Below are 16,227 nucleotides of genomic sequence, written 5' to 3'. Positions count from 1 at the left end.
TGTGTGTGTGTGTGTGTGTGTGTGTGTGTGTGTGTGTGTGTGTGTGTGTGGTGCTTTGAAACGTTTTAGAAATCAACCTCAGCTGTCTAATGCCAAAGTGCTGCCAGAGTTTAAAGACCGAAAAGATTAAGACGTTAAAGACACACTGAGGTTTCCATTAGACCTCTGATAAACTCAAAGGAAAAACATTTGTTTAGGTGTAGATTTGTTTTTCCCCCCCACATTTTTACAATACATTTTCTGTTTGTTGTCATCTGTGCAAAACAGACAAACGTAAAAAAAAAAACAAAACTATGAATCGTGAGACTAAAATGGTGAAACTTATCTTATATATGACTTTGTTATATGTTTTTTCAACGCTGGAGAAAAATTACTATCAAAATAAAAGCAATATACTGATTTTTAAGCTCTCTTTACAATGTCCCCACACAGCTGAAGCACACCACATTAATCTGAATTAAAAGGAGCTAAAAAACTCACCTTTAGGACCCACAACCAATCCAACAACTCGGTATGGCACCCGCACCTGTTGGGTGGAAATAGCACACACTCAAGCACTGTTTGGGAATAAATGTGTTTGCATGGCTACGTTAAAATTAAAGTTACCACGACGAGCGCCCTTATGTGATTCACTGCAAAGTAGTGTTGGTGAATAACACGATTCATAAACGCAGGGCCTGCTGACCTGAATGGTTGTCTGTCCAGGTAGAGCGGGGGCCCCTAAACCGGTAACAGCTGAGAGGGGCCCCGTTTTGTTTCGAGAAGCCCTGATGAGGGAGAAGTGCTCGGCCGCAGACAGGATCTCCCTCTTGGCCATGGCCACGTCTTCTTTGCGCCCCGTCACGACGAAGACAGGCTGCTCGCCCCTCACCGGCGTCTTGATGTAGGTGTTTGTCTTGGCTCGAAGCGCCTTGATCTTACAGCCTGTGCACAGGGGAAGGAGGAAGGAAACGGAGAAAAAGATTACTCAGTCAGTCTGAAAAATGAGCCAAAAGATGACACAGATATTATTAATTAAAAAAAAAACCCACAGCCTGACTCACCCAGACAGATTCATCGAACGCTGCCCAGACTCTGAGTTTTGCAAACAAAACAATGTGACTACCATGTAAGTGCCCGTTGCTTTGTTGATAGTGAAACAATACATGGTTCAAAATTACCCCCCAGCCAAAAGGTCAAATAAGGAGTTTGGAGGATAAATAAACTTTGATCACCAGCTATGAATAAGCTAAAGTTAGAGCACTGTGTTTTAATCTAAACCAGCTGAGATAAACTTTGACATAAAACCAAAGCAGCTGATTTATTTTGACATGTTCTTCCTGATATAGTTTGCCTTAAATCAGCTACTTCTCTGTGTGTTTTATTAATTCAAGACATAACGAAGCTGTAAATCGAACGCCTTAACATTGTTAAAGCGATAAGGATATAGTAAAACCGAAGATTTTTAGTCAAGCGTGACTGATGCACTTTCATAGCCTCCAAACCATGTTTTCAAATTGACATTTATTTTTTCTTTCTCCTTAGTTTTCATGTTTTTAGCTGTTTAGTGGGAAATACTTCATAATGTAATTTAAACTGAATATATTTAGATTTTCCCCACTAGTTCTGCTGTGAAAAGCGAAAAGCGGGTGCAAAGCTCCCTATGTTTATATGTATGTAGGATTAAAGTAACTGGTTACGATCTGGAAACAATTGCTAAATAATCATTTGTTTTTATTTACTTCTAAAACAGCAGCACTGTACTACAATGCCAGCCCAGTGTTTACATCACTTTCACATAGATCAATTAGGAAAACTGCCATCCTTTTATCCTTTTTCCAACATGTGTGCAACAGGACAAGAGCAACACTTCAGTGCCCTCTTCTACTAAGTCCTATTTCCAAGTCATTATTTCCACTTACGAGTTCCTCAGCTTATGAATTAAATATTCCTTTCAGCAGTGGTTGAGAGTCCAACATCACTTCATGAGCCATTTCCTGTTGTTGTCAACACCACGCACCCTCCCCCATCTCTGCTCTAAAACACTACCTAACAACACTCCCTTGTCTGTCAGCCCATGGAAAGTTTAAGGTGGAAAACAGAAAACAAAAAAGGCTAACGATAAAATAAAAAACAAAAATCCCAAGACGAAAATCTACCACAAACGGGACTAAATCCTCCAGCTGATGTGGCACAGCAATGGTGACCAACTCTGTTTTTATGTTCATCTCCGAGACAAAGACCAGCTCGGTTTAGCGCGGTTGAAGCTGGCCTCATAATTGTTCACGAAACGCAAGCAGAACATACAGAACACAAACAAACTAGCAAAGCAAAAAATAAATATGGTTGACGAAACAGTCGATTTTTAGCCTCTTTATTGTTTACTTTCACCCCTTCTTGACCTAGTTTATTGCCCACACGCTAGCTAGAGAAGCTAAGKGTCGGCTCAGACTTCGACTAAAAACGATGCGGGAAAGACCTACCCTGTCTGCCCACAATCTCTGCGACGTGCTCGGAGCTCGGCACCGCCACGCACTCGGTTGTGTTGACACTCTTCCGCCGGCTCAGAAGCGAAGGCTCGGCCTCGTAGCCCGGTGGCTCCCCGTACACGCCGGGTGGTAGCATCAACACGCTGCTAGCCGGAGGTAGTACGCCGCCGCCGCCAACCCCGCCGTCTTTCAGCTCCTCTCCGCTGTACAGCGCCGTCTCGACATCAATCCCGGTCGACATCACGGAGCTGCTCGCCCCAGACGGGAGGCGCTGGTGGCGGTGGGCCTTCGAAGAATCGTCCGCTTCGAGCTCCTCGTCGTCTGTCGTCTTGCTCGCCTCATCCCCCGAAGGCGGCCGATGGAGCGACAAAGGCTTCAAGTCGAGGACTGTACCGAGGAGGCTGAAATGAGAAACCGAGGGGAGCTGATGGTGGTGGGAGAAGGAAAGACCCTCAACTTCTTGCTCGGGGCTCTGGCTCTGGGTGCCGTGATGCTCCTCAAGGCCCATACCGGCGAAAGCGTGTACTAGCGGCGGTGGGACCTCAGACTCTCCCTCATCGGCCTCCAGCAAAGACGTACTACTGGGCATCATGCAAAACGTTTATAATATGGCAGCTAAACTGAAATAAATATGATTTACGAATGAAACTGACTTTTTAGTTAGAAAAATTAAATAAGCGACCAGCGCCTGTTAACTGAAATGTGTGGCTTTTGTTTTGTCTTTCAGCCCTCCCTACCCTACTGTAATCCCGCTCTAGTTCTCGCGAGAGTTCGTTTTAAGGTCATTAGAGCACTGTTTGAGCATTGTATTATCATGGACAGACTGCTAGTTTATGGGCCAAAATGTCTCGGACTGTGTCTCATCCCTCAATATTAAAGCAAAAAGTGCATCAAAATAACTCGTGAAGAGAAAATGTATTCCCAGCAATAACAACAACAACAAAGTTACACAAAACACACCACATAGATATCAAATACCTCAAATCAGACATAGGGATAAATAAAAGTAAAAAAATAAAATACCCACTACAGTGCCAATAAAGATGTACAAATGACAGAGACAGTAATAACTAAATCATACAAGAATGGTCAAAATAAGTGATCAAAAAGATACAGACATTATAATTCAGAAAATAATTGTCATTTCTAACAAGAGGCAATATGTGTGTTTGTTTATTATGTCCTTCCTTGGGTGTATGGGTGTCTTGAGTCTGGTTGGACAAATGGGAAGCCTTTTTATATTGTGTCCAAACGCCTGGACAAAATAACGATGATTTGTCAAACCTCGACACTAGTTTGAAGGCAGGCTTGTACAGCTAAGTTACCAGACATCACTTTTTAAAAGCAAGCCTCCAGCTTTGTATTGATTTTCTTTAGACTCTTTATGAACCCATCAACAAGTGGAAAAGAAGGCAAACACAGATTCATGCCAATGAAAATGTCCTACACATTTACCAACAATCTGCAAGAGTTTCTTGGCCATATGGGTGACTTGGGGGTAACTTCCATTGTTGGAAGCGCTTTTAATAAGAACATATTGTGTTTTTCTACTATTATAATCAAATTAGAGACATATTGTTATGATAAAGCCAATGCCATCTAAACTTGAACTAACACCCGGACTAATACCTCTTCCGTAATATCCGAAAGAGCCACGTTGGAGCGACAAAGAAGATGATGGGTTTCCCTTTAGTATGCGGACGTGGCCCACGTGATTTCACAAGCGCTGCTCGTTTTCCATTGTTGACCAATGGGAGATAGACAAAGGCGGGACTTAACCCAAAATCTAGCCAATGAGGAGGCACGCTTGGGTTACGTTTCTCAGCTTAGTTGCATCCGGGTGAGGACTTTGGGGTGAGTCGGTATTTCAGACTGAGAACACAATTTTAATGAATTACAGATTGACAGTGTTTTGGTCAAGCTTATCTCTACTGGTCATACATGCGTAAAGATAATATTAGTATATTAACCATAGAAAAATGTTACAAATCACAAGTTAAATTCTGTCATTAAAACGCAAAAATAGCTAGCTAGTTTAGTTAGCTTTAGCTAATAACAACTTGTCGCTGATTCCTTTGGTTTGTCTTTTTCTATTTTCCGTATTTTAATTATCTTTAGTATCCATTTTGATTTCATGTTAACCAGTGTTTATTATTTTAGGTTTGGAGTTGAAGACGTTGGCTCCCAGTCTTCAGGATGTTTGGATCACTTCGTGTGCTGTTGCAAGTCTTGTGGGCCCAGCTGCTCTGTGGTTGGGTGCTCGGCTCCGAGCTGACTTTTGAACTGCCAGATAACGCCAAACAGTGTTTCTACGAGGACATCATCATCGGCACCAAGTGCACATTGGAGTTTCAGGTACTTGTGCCTTCTTTCCAATAGTATCTTAACAGTGCATCCCTGCTAATGGAAAGTTTAGACTTTCAACCTTGTTATAGATCAATAGCTTTTTAAAAAAGCTTTAAATTTACATGCAATAAACCCAATAAAATGTACATGTTGGCATAAAATGGGCTTTTGCATTTTTTGGAAAGAAGATATTTGAAATTTATCAAGCAGTCGTCAGTTAAGTTCACATGGTTTCACTCTGTTCTTGGCATTTTATATCCTAAATTAAAGCTGCCAAACAATTTTATTAAGGAACTTGTACTCTTAATCCCACATTTATTAGGTCGATTGTCGTGCCAAAGTAGGTATCCCTACTATAGATATATAGAATAGCTGAACTTGGAAATGGTATGGGTATCTATTATACATACATCTAAGGAGTACCTCGTTCATTAATAAAGGCACTTGGGCCTTTAAACACTGCCTTCAGCCCAGCTTTCCGTGCTTGCTCCACTTTCGGCCACACAGCCAGTTGTGCTCCCCTGTCTTTGGTGAGGTCTTCAACGAATCGGATGTTGAGCTCTCTGCAGCTGGGGTGTTGTTTTGTGGATCYCCAAAGTTCATCCCTGAAGATTTGACCAGTGAACAGTACAATAACCTGTCGTGGGCAGTTGGTGTTGTTTGGACCAAGGCGTGTACAGTGACTAGAATCATGTCCATCTTCTCTTTCCAGTGTGTCATAATCTGCTTAAGGAGATCCGCAACTTTGTTTTATGTCTTTATCTTTTTCATCTTTTAAACCGTTTATGCGCAGATTCCATCTTTTGTAGCATTCAGACTCAGCCCCTTTTTCTTTCAATATCTTAAACTTTTTTGTCAGCTCTGTGTTTGTGGCTTTAAGTTGTGCTCTTGTTTTATCTTTTCATTTTACCCTTTACACTGCTGTTAAACTCCACCGCCTTGGCGATTTTGGCAATCGAGTACGTGTTCTGTTTCATTCCTTCACCAAAGTTCAACACACAACCCCTGGCAAAAAGTATGGAATCACCAGTCTTGGATGAGCACTCATTCAGACATTTCATTCTGTAAAACAAACTCAAATCAAAAACATGATACAATAATAAGGTCATTCCAAAGTGCAACTTGTTGGCTTTCAGGAACACTCAAAGAAATGAAGAGAAATCATTGTGGAAGTCAGTGAATGTTACTTTTATTGACCAAGCATGGGGAAAAAATATGGAATCATTCAATTCTGAGGAAAAAGTATGGAATCACTCAAATTGGAGGTAAAAAATAAGGACACACCCAATTAATTTCCTTTCCCTAAATGGATACCTGCCTCAGATTAGATCTGCTGTTAGTCTGCAGTTAAAAACACCTGAAGTCATGACACCTTGGAGGGCTGCTGGACGAAGTGGAGTGGCAAGAACCATGGCTGCAACAAGAGAAAAGTCTCTTGAAACAAAAGAGGGGATTGTGAAACTTCTTGAAGAAGGTAACTCTTCACGCATGTTGCTAAAGATGTGGGCTGTTCAGTCAGCTGTATTGAAGAAATGGACCAAATACAAACAGCATGGAATGGTTGTTAAAGACAAGCGTACTGGTAGAACAAGAAAGACATCAAAGCTTCAAGACAAACAACTTAAGGCCATTTGTCTTGAAAACCGAAGAAGTACAACTAAACAGATGAAGCATAAATGGGAGGAAGCTGGAGCCAATGTATGTGACCGAACCGTAAGAAATTGCCTAAAGGAAATGGGATTTCAATACAGGAAAGCTAAAAGAAAACCATCATTGACACCTAAACAAAAAACAAGACGGAGTGGTTCCCAATCCTGGTCCTCAAGTACGCCTATCCAACATGTTTTACTTGTTTCTCTGCTATTCAGCAGGTCTTCAGAAGATTAATCACTCATTCATTCAAACCAGGTGTGTCAAATCAGGGAAACATCTAAAAATCAKAGATTTAAATGTTGACCAACACCTCAAAAGCTTCTCTGAGCTTGATGAGACATTTTCAAAATATAATATTGACTCTGTTTTATGGGTTTTTTTTTAGTATTGCCTCTGGAAGCCATTGATTCTTTGCCATTTAGTATTTGTAAATAATAAATRGTAAAACAAGTACTAAAGCAGTGATTCTCAACCCTGGTCCACAAGGACTACTTTCCTGCATGTTTAGATGTTTCCCTGATTTGACACACCTGGTTTGAATGAACGAATGAGTGATTAACAATCTTCTGAAGACCTGCTGAATAGCAGGGAAACATGCTGGATAGGGGTACTTTAGGACCAGGATTGGGAACCACTGTGGTAGACCAAGAAATACATCAAAGCGTCAAGACAAACAATTTAAGGTCATTTGTCTTGAAAACCGAAGAAGTACAACTAAACATATGAAGCATAAATGGGAGGAAGCTGGAGCCAATGTATGTGACAGAACTGTAAGATATCGCTTAAAGGAAATGGGATTTCAATACAGGAATGCTAAAAGAAAACAGTCATTGACACCTGAACAAAAAAGAATAAGACATGGACTGTGGATGAAAGTTATCTTCAGTGATGAGTCAAGAATCTGCATTGGACAAGGTGATGATGCTGAAACTTTTGTTTGGTGCCGTTCCAGTGAGATTTATGAAGACGACTGCCTGAAGAAAACAATCAAATTTCCACAGTCCTTGTTAATATGGGGCTGCATTTCAGGCAAAGGCACTAGGGAGATGACTGGTTAATTCTTCTATCAATGCACAAGTTGACATTGACATTTTGGACAGTTTTCTCATCCCTTCAATTGAACAGATGTTTGAAGGTGATGAAATAATTTTCCAAGATGACAATGCATCATGCCATAGGGCAAAAACTGTGAAGGCATTCCTTGGAGAAAGACACATTCAGTCGGTGTCATGGCCTGCAAATAGTCCATATCTCAACCCAATTGAAAACCTGTGGAGGAAATTGAAAAAAAAAGGTCCATAAGAAGGCTCCGACCTGCGAAACTGATCTGGCAACTGCTATCAAAGAGAGTTGGCATCAAACTAATGAAGAATACTGTTTGTCACTCATCAAGTCCATGCCTCAGAGACTGCAAGCTCTTATAAAAGCCAAAGGTGGTGCAACTAAATACTAGTGATGTATTTTGAATGGTCTTTTGTTTATCTGTTTTTCATGATTCCATACTTTATTCCTCTGAATTGAGTGAGTCCATATTTTTTCCCCTGTGCTTGGTCAATAAAAGTAACATTCACTGACTTCCACAATGATTTCTCTTCATTTCTTTGAGTGTTCCTGAAAGCCAACAAGTTGCACTTTGGAATGACCTTATTATTGTATTATGTGTTTGATCTGAGTTTGTTTTACAGAATGAAATGTCTGAATGAGTGCTCATCCAAGACTGGTGATTCCATACTTTTTGCCAGGGGTTGTAATTTTCTGTAGATTTTAATTTCAACTGCTGCCAAGATCTTGGCATTGGATGCATTTGAACTAACCTTCTCGTCTCCCTTTGTCGTCTTGTGTGATACTGGAGGTTTGCACAGTGATTTTAAGGCATTTTTTTCTCCCTTTGGCAGTGGTATCCATATTTTGTGGGTTGCAGTAGTCATGTGTTAGCAGAGCCCTGTTAGCTTTGCTGTTAGCCATTATTGTAGTTTTTATTGTTATTTTTCAGGTTTCAATAGACAGTCTTTTGATTTCTGTTTGAAATTCCTTTTATTTGTATTGAGTCAGGACTTCATAGTTTTTCAAATATAGTCTTTTTTTCAAGATTTGCTACCTGGAGCTCTCAGTGCAGCCACTCTCTCCGCCATCTTGCTGGAAGTGTTTTTTGTTGTCGTGTTGTGTTGTGGCCTTTGCGAAAATTGTAAGACACATATCTTGCTTGTGAAATTGTACTTTCTCTTTATAAAGTTTGTACGGATGTTTCTGATGCTAACTAGTTAGCAGCTAACTTGCTAGCTTTATATACAATTTTGCCCCGTCAAAGTTTCAATTTATTTTGGATTGCTTGTTTGTGTTGGTTAGGGTTTTTTCTTTTTGTCATTTTCTGTTTAGTTCTGGTTGTTTTTGTTATTTTTCTGAATGTGTTCTGTACGGTGGCCCATAAGGGTCGACAGAATGCAAAAGCCACAACACAAGAAGACATTTTCCGTTCAATATCTCATAAAATGCATTAAGTACTAGGTCTTCGGACGCCTCCGAAGTTTGTCAAGAGTCCTAGTCTACGGTAAGCAGCAGCCAGAGCGGTAGCTGTAGTTCGCCTCCATTTACCCAAACCAGCTCCAGTCCCACTGGTTTGAGCTGTGGTCCTTCACTGCTCTAAAAGCTGACTCGACTTTTTTCTCCCGGCACTTAACCATCATTTGAAAAATCAGCTCGCTCTGACCCCTCGCGCATCTGTTCAGAAATTATGTCATCCAGGGTGGTTCATGTAGCTCCACTGGCCAATCAGTGACTGCTTCTTTTGGTTTTAACTTAATTCAGGTTAAAAATAAAAGGTAACAGAATTTTAAGATAGTATGTCACTGTGCTGTGACTAGTTGGCTGACAGCATTCCTAAAGGACTCGCTGTAGGGTTTGCAGTATTTTGTATGAGCAGCAGAGGCTTGCAGTCATGTGATGGTTTCATAAGAATTTGTGTGTATTTATACCTTGTACAGTACTTTAGTCAAATAATATTCTTTTTCAAATGTGCTGTAGAAATAAGCTTTAAGTGTCTTCTGCGTTCCCAGGTTGTAACCGGTGGCCACTATGACGTGGACTGTCGTTTGGAGGACCCAGATGGCACAACGCTCTACAAGGAAATGAAAAAGCAGTACGACAGTTTCACCTTCACAGCAGCCAAGAACGGGACGTACAAGTTCTGCTTCAGCAACGAGTTCTCCACCTTCACGCACAAGACCGTTTACTTTGACTTCCAGGTCGGCGATGACCCGCCTCTCTTCCCCAACGAGAACAGAGTCACCGCTCTTACTCAGGTGCGATTATTTTATTTTTATTTTTATATGTTTGTTTGATGTTGGGAGATTCTAACACTATGGATGATGCTGACATGTCACAAATTTTAAGATGAGAAATGTATAAAAAGCAGCATTTTGCTTTCATARCTCTGGCCAGAAATGATTATACAACAAACTGCTAGAGATTGTAAGGTAAACGGTTGAAATTGGATCTTATCCAAATAGATGTTGTGTTAAATTACTMTGAGACATTTATAGCAAACATGTTTACTATTATTGTTTGGATACTCCTGAGTGTAAAACAGGGCATTGATTCCTCCATAATGTTTTACTAATATAATTTATTATTATTTTTTATTATTGTTATTATTATTATTATGAAGTTTTTGTTTCTAAAATAAATCTGTTATATTTGAGTGATTAATTTTGGAGTTATTAATTGACAGATGGAATCAGCCTGTGTGTCCATCCACGAGGCTCTGAAGTCAGTCATGGACTACCAGACGCACTTTCGCCTCCGTGAGGCCCAGGGACGCAGTCGGGCCGAGGACCTCAACACCCGTGTTGCATTCTGGTCTATCGGAGAAGCCATAATCCTGCTTGTGGTCAGCATCAGCCAGGTGGTCCTGTTAAGGAGCTTCTTCTCTGACAAGAAAACCACCATGACTCGTATGGGATCATAACAGCCCTTGAGTTTCTGAATCTGATTCTTGATTTCTCTTTTTTTCCTCCTCTCCTGGCTTCATGTATAGAGTGGATAAGAACAGCAGTGCTCATTTTGAAATTGGATCATATCAAACTGCCTGGTCGTTCAATCTCTCCTCATTTAGTACTGCAGTTCTTAAAAACTTCATGCGATTTAGTCTCGACAGGGGGAAAAGGTTTAACGTATATTGAGGGGTAAAAGAAATGGAAAGGAAGGCTTTGATAGTCATGTGTATATGAGACGGTTCACACTGGTCCTGTAGTTAAAACAACTCCTAAGTTCTAAATGTTTTTGTTTTATTGTTTGTGGCATTGTTTTGCTGTTTATTTTTGTTATCTTTCTGARGATTGGCTCCATTTATCAGCCCAAACTGCAGTTTTTAAGTTGTAGTTGGCACAATACGAACTCGCTGTGGAGTTTTGTCATCTGCAGCTCACTCCATTTCAGTGCAAAGGGTACTCCAAACAAAGGTTTATTTGATAAAGAAAAATCAGTTTGAGAGAAAATAAATAGAAAATAATTTTAAAAATCCAACAAATCCCTTTCCTTTACTTTAAAATACAAAGAACTCCTGTAAATATATATAAAAACAACTCCATTTTCAGTGAAAAAACAGTTTTGTTATATTTGAGTAAGTTATACAGAAAGACCTTCCTTTAATGTTTGATTGGCACAGATGTACAAAAGTGTAGTTTAGATGAATTGTCTCCCTTAAGTGACGCAATTTCATAAAAAAAAATCACAAAATCAGTTGTTGGGTTGACATTTCTGTTTATTTGTTATAGATTCAAGTTTAAAAAAATATTGAATTCAATAGTATCAATATTAATTGAAAGCCAATTTAAATATAGGAGTGGTTTTGCATTTGTGTGTTAAGGTGTGAGGGACAAGAAAGAATTATTGATGTTTTTTGGCTTTTTTGTTGAGACGTTTAGAACAGTTTTAAATGCATCATCTTCTACAGTCTTTGTTTTGTAGTCTTGCCTTTTGCTGTTTTAAAATGTAACGGCATATTTATCCTGTGGGTTGATGGTGTGCTTTTGTTTTTATTCAGCACTGTTGTAAATGTATTTACTGAAAAGTATTGTTTCAACATTTAAAAAAAAAAGCCGTACATTMTGGGATGAAATTGTAATTTGATGAAACTTTCTGCTGAATGATTGAATTGTTGAAATAAATCCGATTCCGACTCAGGACTTCTGTTGCTCCAGTTAGGATTTGTAAATGTAACTCTCATTCTTGATTCTTGCTGTACTTAACAAAAATGAATGTGATGGCGATCAGAGCAGCTGGAAGATTTTTGTTATGTTTTGAGGATCGTGTATCTTTTACATTCTTTAATTGAAAATTATAAAACAAAATGAACACTCGTTTGATTTATTTTTCAGTTTTTCTGTAAGTCTATAGTAAATGTACAAAAACAGGTTTGAGTAACTGATTAGAAACCACTTTTTATACATTTTATTATTTATGGTTTGGCTTTGCTTCATTTAACATAACTCCATACAACTGTTTGCCGTTAGATTTGGTCTGTGGTGCAATGTTGCTAATTTCCATAACTTTGTTTACTAATAGGTCATTTGTGGACGTCTCTGAGACATTGTTGGAATCTGTTAAGTTATTGGGATGGTTAAATAAATTTCTAAACAAATATTACGGTATGCATTCATTCAGTATTTAAGACGTGTAGTCCTGAAAAACTTGGTTTCTGGGTGTAATATATATTTTGTCCAGTAGAGGGTGATATAATCAAAGCTATAAGTCTATGAGGCTATTAGAGCTAATTTGCATTCATCTAATATYTGGGGGCCATGCCAAAAAATGTAGCTTTATTTCAAGTGCATTAGCAAAATATTAATGTCTCATCAAAAACACACCCAGAGTTTTGCTTTGATTCATTCATGTGTGTTTGAGAGAAATCCTTAAATCTGTGGTAACCATGTGCTGCATAAACGTTTGCTGGTATAAAACACTGCCTATTTACACATATGATACAAAGACAATTTTATTTTTGATATAGACAGCATTTTCATAAAAACTGAAGGTAAATAGTTACTTGATCGTGGTATAAAACTGAACTATGAGCCTAAAAATACATTACCACCCCACCACCAGCGCTTTAAAAAAATTAAAGATGAAAATGTGGATTGGCCGTTTTATTTGAGTTGGTATTTAAGTGACTGACTTCACTTTAATACAAATATATTTTAATGCTAACAAAAAAAATGGGGGGGCATTAAGCAAGATTAACACAAATAAGAAGTTTAGGTGGATAGAACACTCAAGAATTAACCCAACCAAATTTTATGCCACAGTTTTTCTAAAAACAAATCAAGCCTGGGTTAAACTCAGATTAACAGAAAACCCATTTTTAGATCAGTGATGCAGCCCCTATGAGCAAACCAGTGCAAAGTACTTGTTCAAAAACACAAAAATATGTAAAACACTGTTGTGCCATTAGTGACAGATTTCTTTTACTAATGAACAATCATTAACTTAAAATGCCTTTTTAACTACAGATCTGTTCTCAAACTGAAACTATGTAATTATTCTTTTTCACAATGAGATAAATTTATATTTATTTTATACATTTTACCTTTTTCAGTACCAATGCTGTCCTTCAGCCATTATTTGTATTGTTTACAAAGGTGTGAGTAACAGTGATTGACTGCCCTGAAACACAGCAGGTTAGGTCAAAGCAGCTTGACATGGAGGTTGATTATTTTATTTTAAATTTATCATAATATTGAATTATCAATTGGTTTTAAAATTAGATTAGATACTAAAAATAGAAAATCTGAACTATTTTAGGGTGTTTATGCTTGGATTCTATTTTTCCAAAGACTAAAAATAAAGCTGAAGTACCTACAGGGGTTGTAGTACCCCTGTTTGAGCACCAGGGGTCTAGATTTTGTGGAAAAGCCCCAACTCTACGTCACAGGTTATCAGCCCTGTGATTGGACGGTGACACGTCAATCATTCTCCCTTGTGGAAAGAAAAGCCTGCGTCGAGGTTGTGATTTGACAGAACCTGAGTCGTGATCATCCGGTTGAACCGTGGGTGGTGAGCCGTTATTTACCATCTCCCTCTGTGAGATTATTGTCGTGTCAGTTAGCCGGGAAGCAGCACACACGACTATTTTTTTAAGGGTGAAGAGCTCTGGTTTTTGCCTGTCGACGTTTACTGAGAGAAATACGGCGCCGACACGGGGGGGTGTCCCCCAGCCTCAACGTCGCTTCTACGGGCTAAGCTAACAGAGCAGCAATACGGGTGGGGGTGGATTTCTTCATCTCGGCCCTCTAAAAGGGGAATATAAATAACCTCAAATGCTGTGAAACTATGCCAAGCGAAGGAAACAGATCTGACGAAGGAGAGGAAACGTCAGCAGCGGAAGAGACTCGGTTGAAGCGTCAATAAAAAGGTGAAAGTAGTTTAGCGCTGCTAGTTGGCTAGCTAAACGGATCGAGGAAGTTAAAGCTAGCCGCCTCGCTAATTTGCCGTCAAATGTATTGCTGGATTAGGGGTCGCTTAAAACGTTGGGGCTAATAGGGGGGAAAGATTCACGTAACTGTTCGGTGATGCCAACATTTTAAGGCTGAACCAGAAAAAGCCTCGTCCTGTTTCATAAACAGGAGCCCAGCTCACTGTTGGCTAGCAAGTCGGAGGTTGTAAACAAAGGGTTCCCACCGACAACACCTCAGCTGGTCGCTGTTTTTGTTCCGCGCACACCGTCGCCTCCTTTTTGTGTTTTTTTAACACCGAAACTCTCCGTCGGAGATGGATTTAAAGACGGCAGTGTTCAACGCAGCCAGGGACGGCAAGCTCCGTTTGCTCCAGAAACTGTTGGAGAACAAAGATGGACACGAAGTGATCAAGCTTATGGGCGAGAAGACGAACGGAGCCACGCCGCTCCTGATGGCCGCCCGCTACGGCCACCTGGACCTGGTGGAGTATCTGCTGGAGTGCTGCAGTGCTCCGGTCGAGGTCGGGGGCTCGGTGAATTTCGACGGAGAGACTATAGAGGGGGCTCCCCCTCTCTGGGCCGCCTCGGCGGCGGGACACCTGAAGGTGGTCCAGTCGCTCCTGGGTCACGGCGCTTCCGTCAACAGCACGACCCTCACCAACTCGACGCCCCTCAGGGCAGCCTGCTTTGACGGACACCTGGACATCGTTCGATACCTGGTGGAGCACGAGGCTGACCTGGAGGTCGCCAACAGACACGGTCACACGTGCCTGATGATTTCCTGCTACAAGGGGCACAAAGAGATCGCTCAGTATTTGCTGGAGAAAGGCGCAGATGTGAACAGGAAAAGTGTAAAAGGTAAGCCAACTGGGTAAGACTCTTAAAGAGTTGATTCGAGTTGAATTCTCTATTTTTAGATGTTTGAATCGAAACTTTTAATAACTGGGAACTGCAGTGTCACAAGCTTTTGCATATTTCTGATGGAATGACTCAACATTCAAACGTGAACTTCTGGTTTCACAATGGAAAAGCTGCAGGCTGTCTTCGTCAGCTCTGATTCTGTTTGGGTGTGTCTTTTAAATATAATATTTGTTCCCTTTTTTAAAGGATATACCAAAGTATATCATTTGGTTTCAAGCAAGTGACCACTGCGGATGTAAATGCATTTGACAGAGCACTTCATGTTCTCAGAATATGTCTGGATATTTTGGTAATGTTCGTGCATTGCAGGGACAGTTTTGCAAGCTGGCACATGTATGAGTGGGTTGGCATACCTTAGTTCCCACCTCCCACGTCTCGCTGATTGAAAACAGTATTCTTGGAGCTTACCTTTTGGCTTGCCTGGTGAACTTGCCATCTGGTAATTGGATGATGCCAACCGAATGCCATTATAGCCATTTTTTAAGCAAGAGGTGTGGCTCCTTTTGTCAAAAGTGATTCATAAATATTCAAGCATAATGTTCATGTCAAAACAAACTCCTTTTTGAACACAAAAGTAGATGCCTAGAAACCAAATCAAAGCTGATTAAATAACATTAAAACGATTAAATAACATTAAAACTTTTGATCTGTTCTCTTTTTTTTAGTTTCACATGACCTGTTCTGTTAGAATTTGGCAGAACGTTTAGGGGGAAACTCTCAAGAGTTCTGGTGCATTATAACATCCCTTTTTGTAATTTAATTATCCTTTAACCTATTTAGTCATTTTGTTGTAAATTTGAGCTGTGACAATTCATTCACTCATTCAAGTGAGTATAATGTTGCTGTTTTCTGTAGATCCTTTGTTCGTAGCAGCCTGTTGCAAAGATAAAACTTGCTCTCGTTCTTTTTTTTTTTAAGTTCGAAAAGAAAAATGGCAACAAAGACACAGTTTGGGAGGCAAACAAATGAATTTCCAATGAGTAGCTAAAAAATAAGACACAGCAGGCAGTGTGCTGTTTTGTTTGGGTGTTTTATTCATTTGCAAATAGTAAAAATTGACTGTATTTAGACTGTATTTAAATGTTTATAGACTATAGACAGTATTTAAATGTTTTCTCCTGTGTGTCCTTATCAGGCTTGAATGACTTGCAGGTTAGCGCTAAGTGGCCTAATAAATACAAACAAACACATGCTTCTTTCTGAAAACCTAAATGAACAAATGTCCTGATGCATCTCAGTAATCCAGGTAAAAAATCAAAAAGAAAAAAAATTGTATAGGTCTTTCCTGAAAGCAGACAGGAAACACAGACAGGARTCCATGCAACCTTCAGGTGAAAATGAAGACCCCAAACCCAGACCCAAACCAGTGGTTATTCCGTATGTTGCGGG

General features: G+C 39.9%; 3 protein-coding genes across 4 annotated transcripts in view; 2 read left to right on the top strand and 1 right to left on the bottom strand.

Annotated features, from left to right (window-relative positions):
* The window catches only part of LOC106513758 (RNA-binding protein MEX3B), a 9,022-nt gene extending 5,810 nt beyond the window's left edge, over positions 1-3,212 (bottom strand). Inside the window, exons 1-3 of the mRNA XM_014002744.1 lie at positions 2,463-3,212; positions 686-924; positions 481-526 (exon numbers count right to left, since the gene is read on the bottom strand). Of these exons, the coding sequence (XP_013858198.1) occupies positions 481-526; positions 686-924; positions 2,463-3,060 (883 nt within the window). The 5' untranslated portion in view covers positions 3,061-3,212. The remainder of the gene's footprint in view (positions 1-480; positions 527-685; positions 925-2,462) is intronic.
* Positions 3,213-4,224: 1,012 nt separating this feature from the next.
* tmed7 (transmembrane p24 trafficking protein 7) lies at positions 4,225-12,107 on the top strand. Of its 2 annotated transcripts, none has more exons than XM_014002742.1 (4): positions 4,225-4,322; positions 4,629-4,823; positions 9,521-9,766; positions 10,195-12,107. In XM_014002742.1, the coding sequence occupies exons 2-4, from the start codon at positions 4,665-4,667 to the stop codon at positions 10,429-10,431; spliced, it is 642 nt and encodes a 213-aa protein (XP_013858196.1). In that variant the 5' UTR covers positions 4,225-4,322; positions 4,629-4,664; the 3' UTR covers positions 10,432-12,107. The 2 variants fall into 2 exon arrangements, with proteins under 2 accessions (XP_013858196.1, XP_013858197.1); XM_014002743.1 differs by lacking the exon at positions 4,225-4,322 and adding an exon at positions 4,374-4,546.
* Positions 12,108-13,471: 1,364 nt separating this feature from the next.
* Positions 13,472-16,227, top strand: part of fem1c (fem-1 homolog c) — a gene marked incomplete in the record, with an annotated part of 8,430 nt that continues 5,674 nt past the window's right edge. The window contains 1 exon segment of the mRNA XM_014002741.1: positions 13,472-14,775. Within this exon segment, the coding sequence (XP_013858195.1) occupies positions 14,232-14,775 (544 nt within the window).

The sequence above is a fragment of the Austrofundulus limnaeus genome, unplaced genomic scaffold, assembly GCF_001266775.1.
Source record: "Austrofundulus limnaeus strain Quisiro unplaced genomic scaffold, Austrofundulus_limnaeus-1.0 Scaffold14, whole genome shotgun sequence".
Classification (NCBI taxonomy): Eukaryota; Metazoa; Chordata; class Actinopteri; order Cyprinodontiformes; family Rivulidae; genus Austrofundulus; species Austrofundulus limnaeus.
Note: the sequence above shows the minus strand (reverse complement) of the source record. Positions and strands in the feature narration are given on the sequence as shown.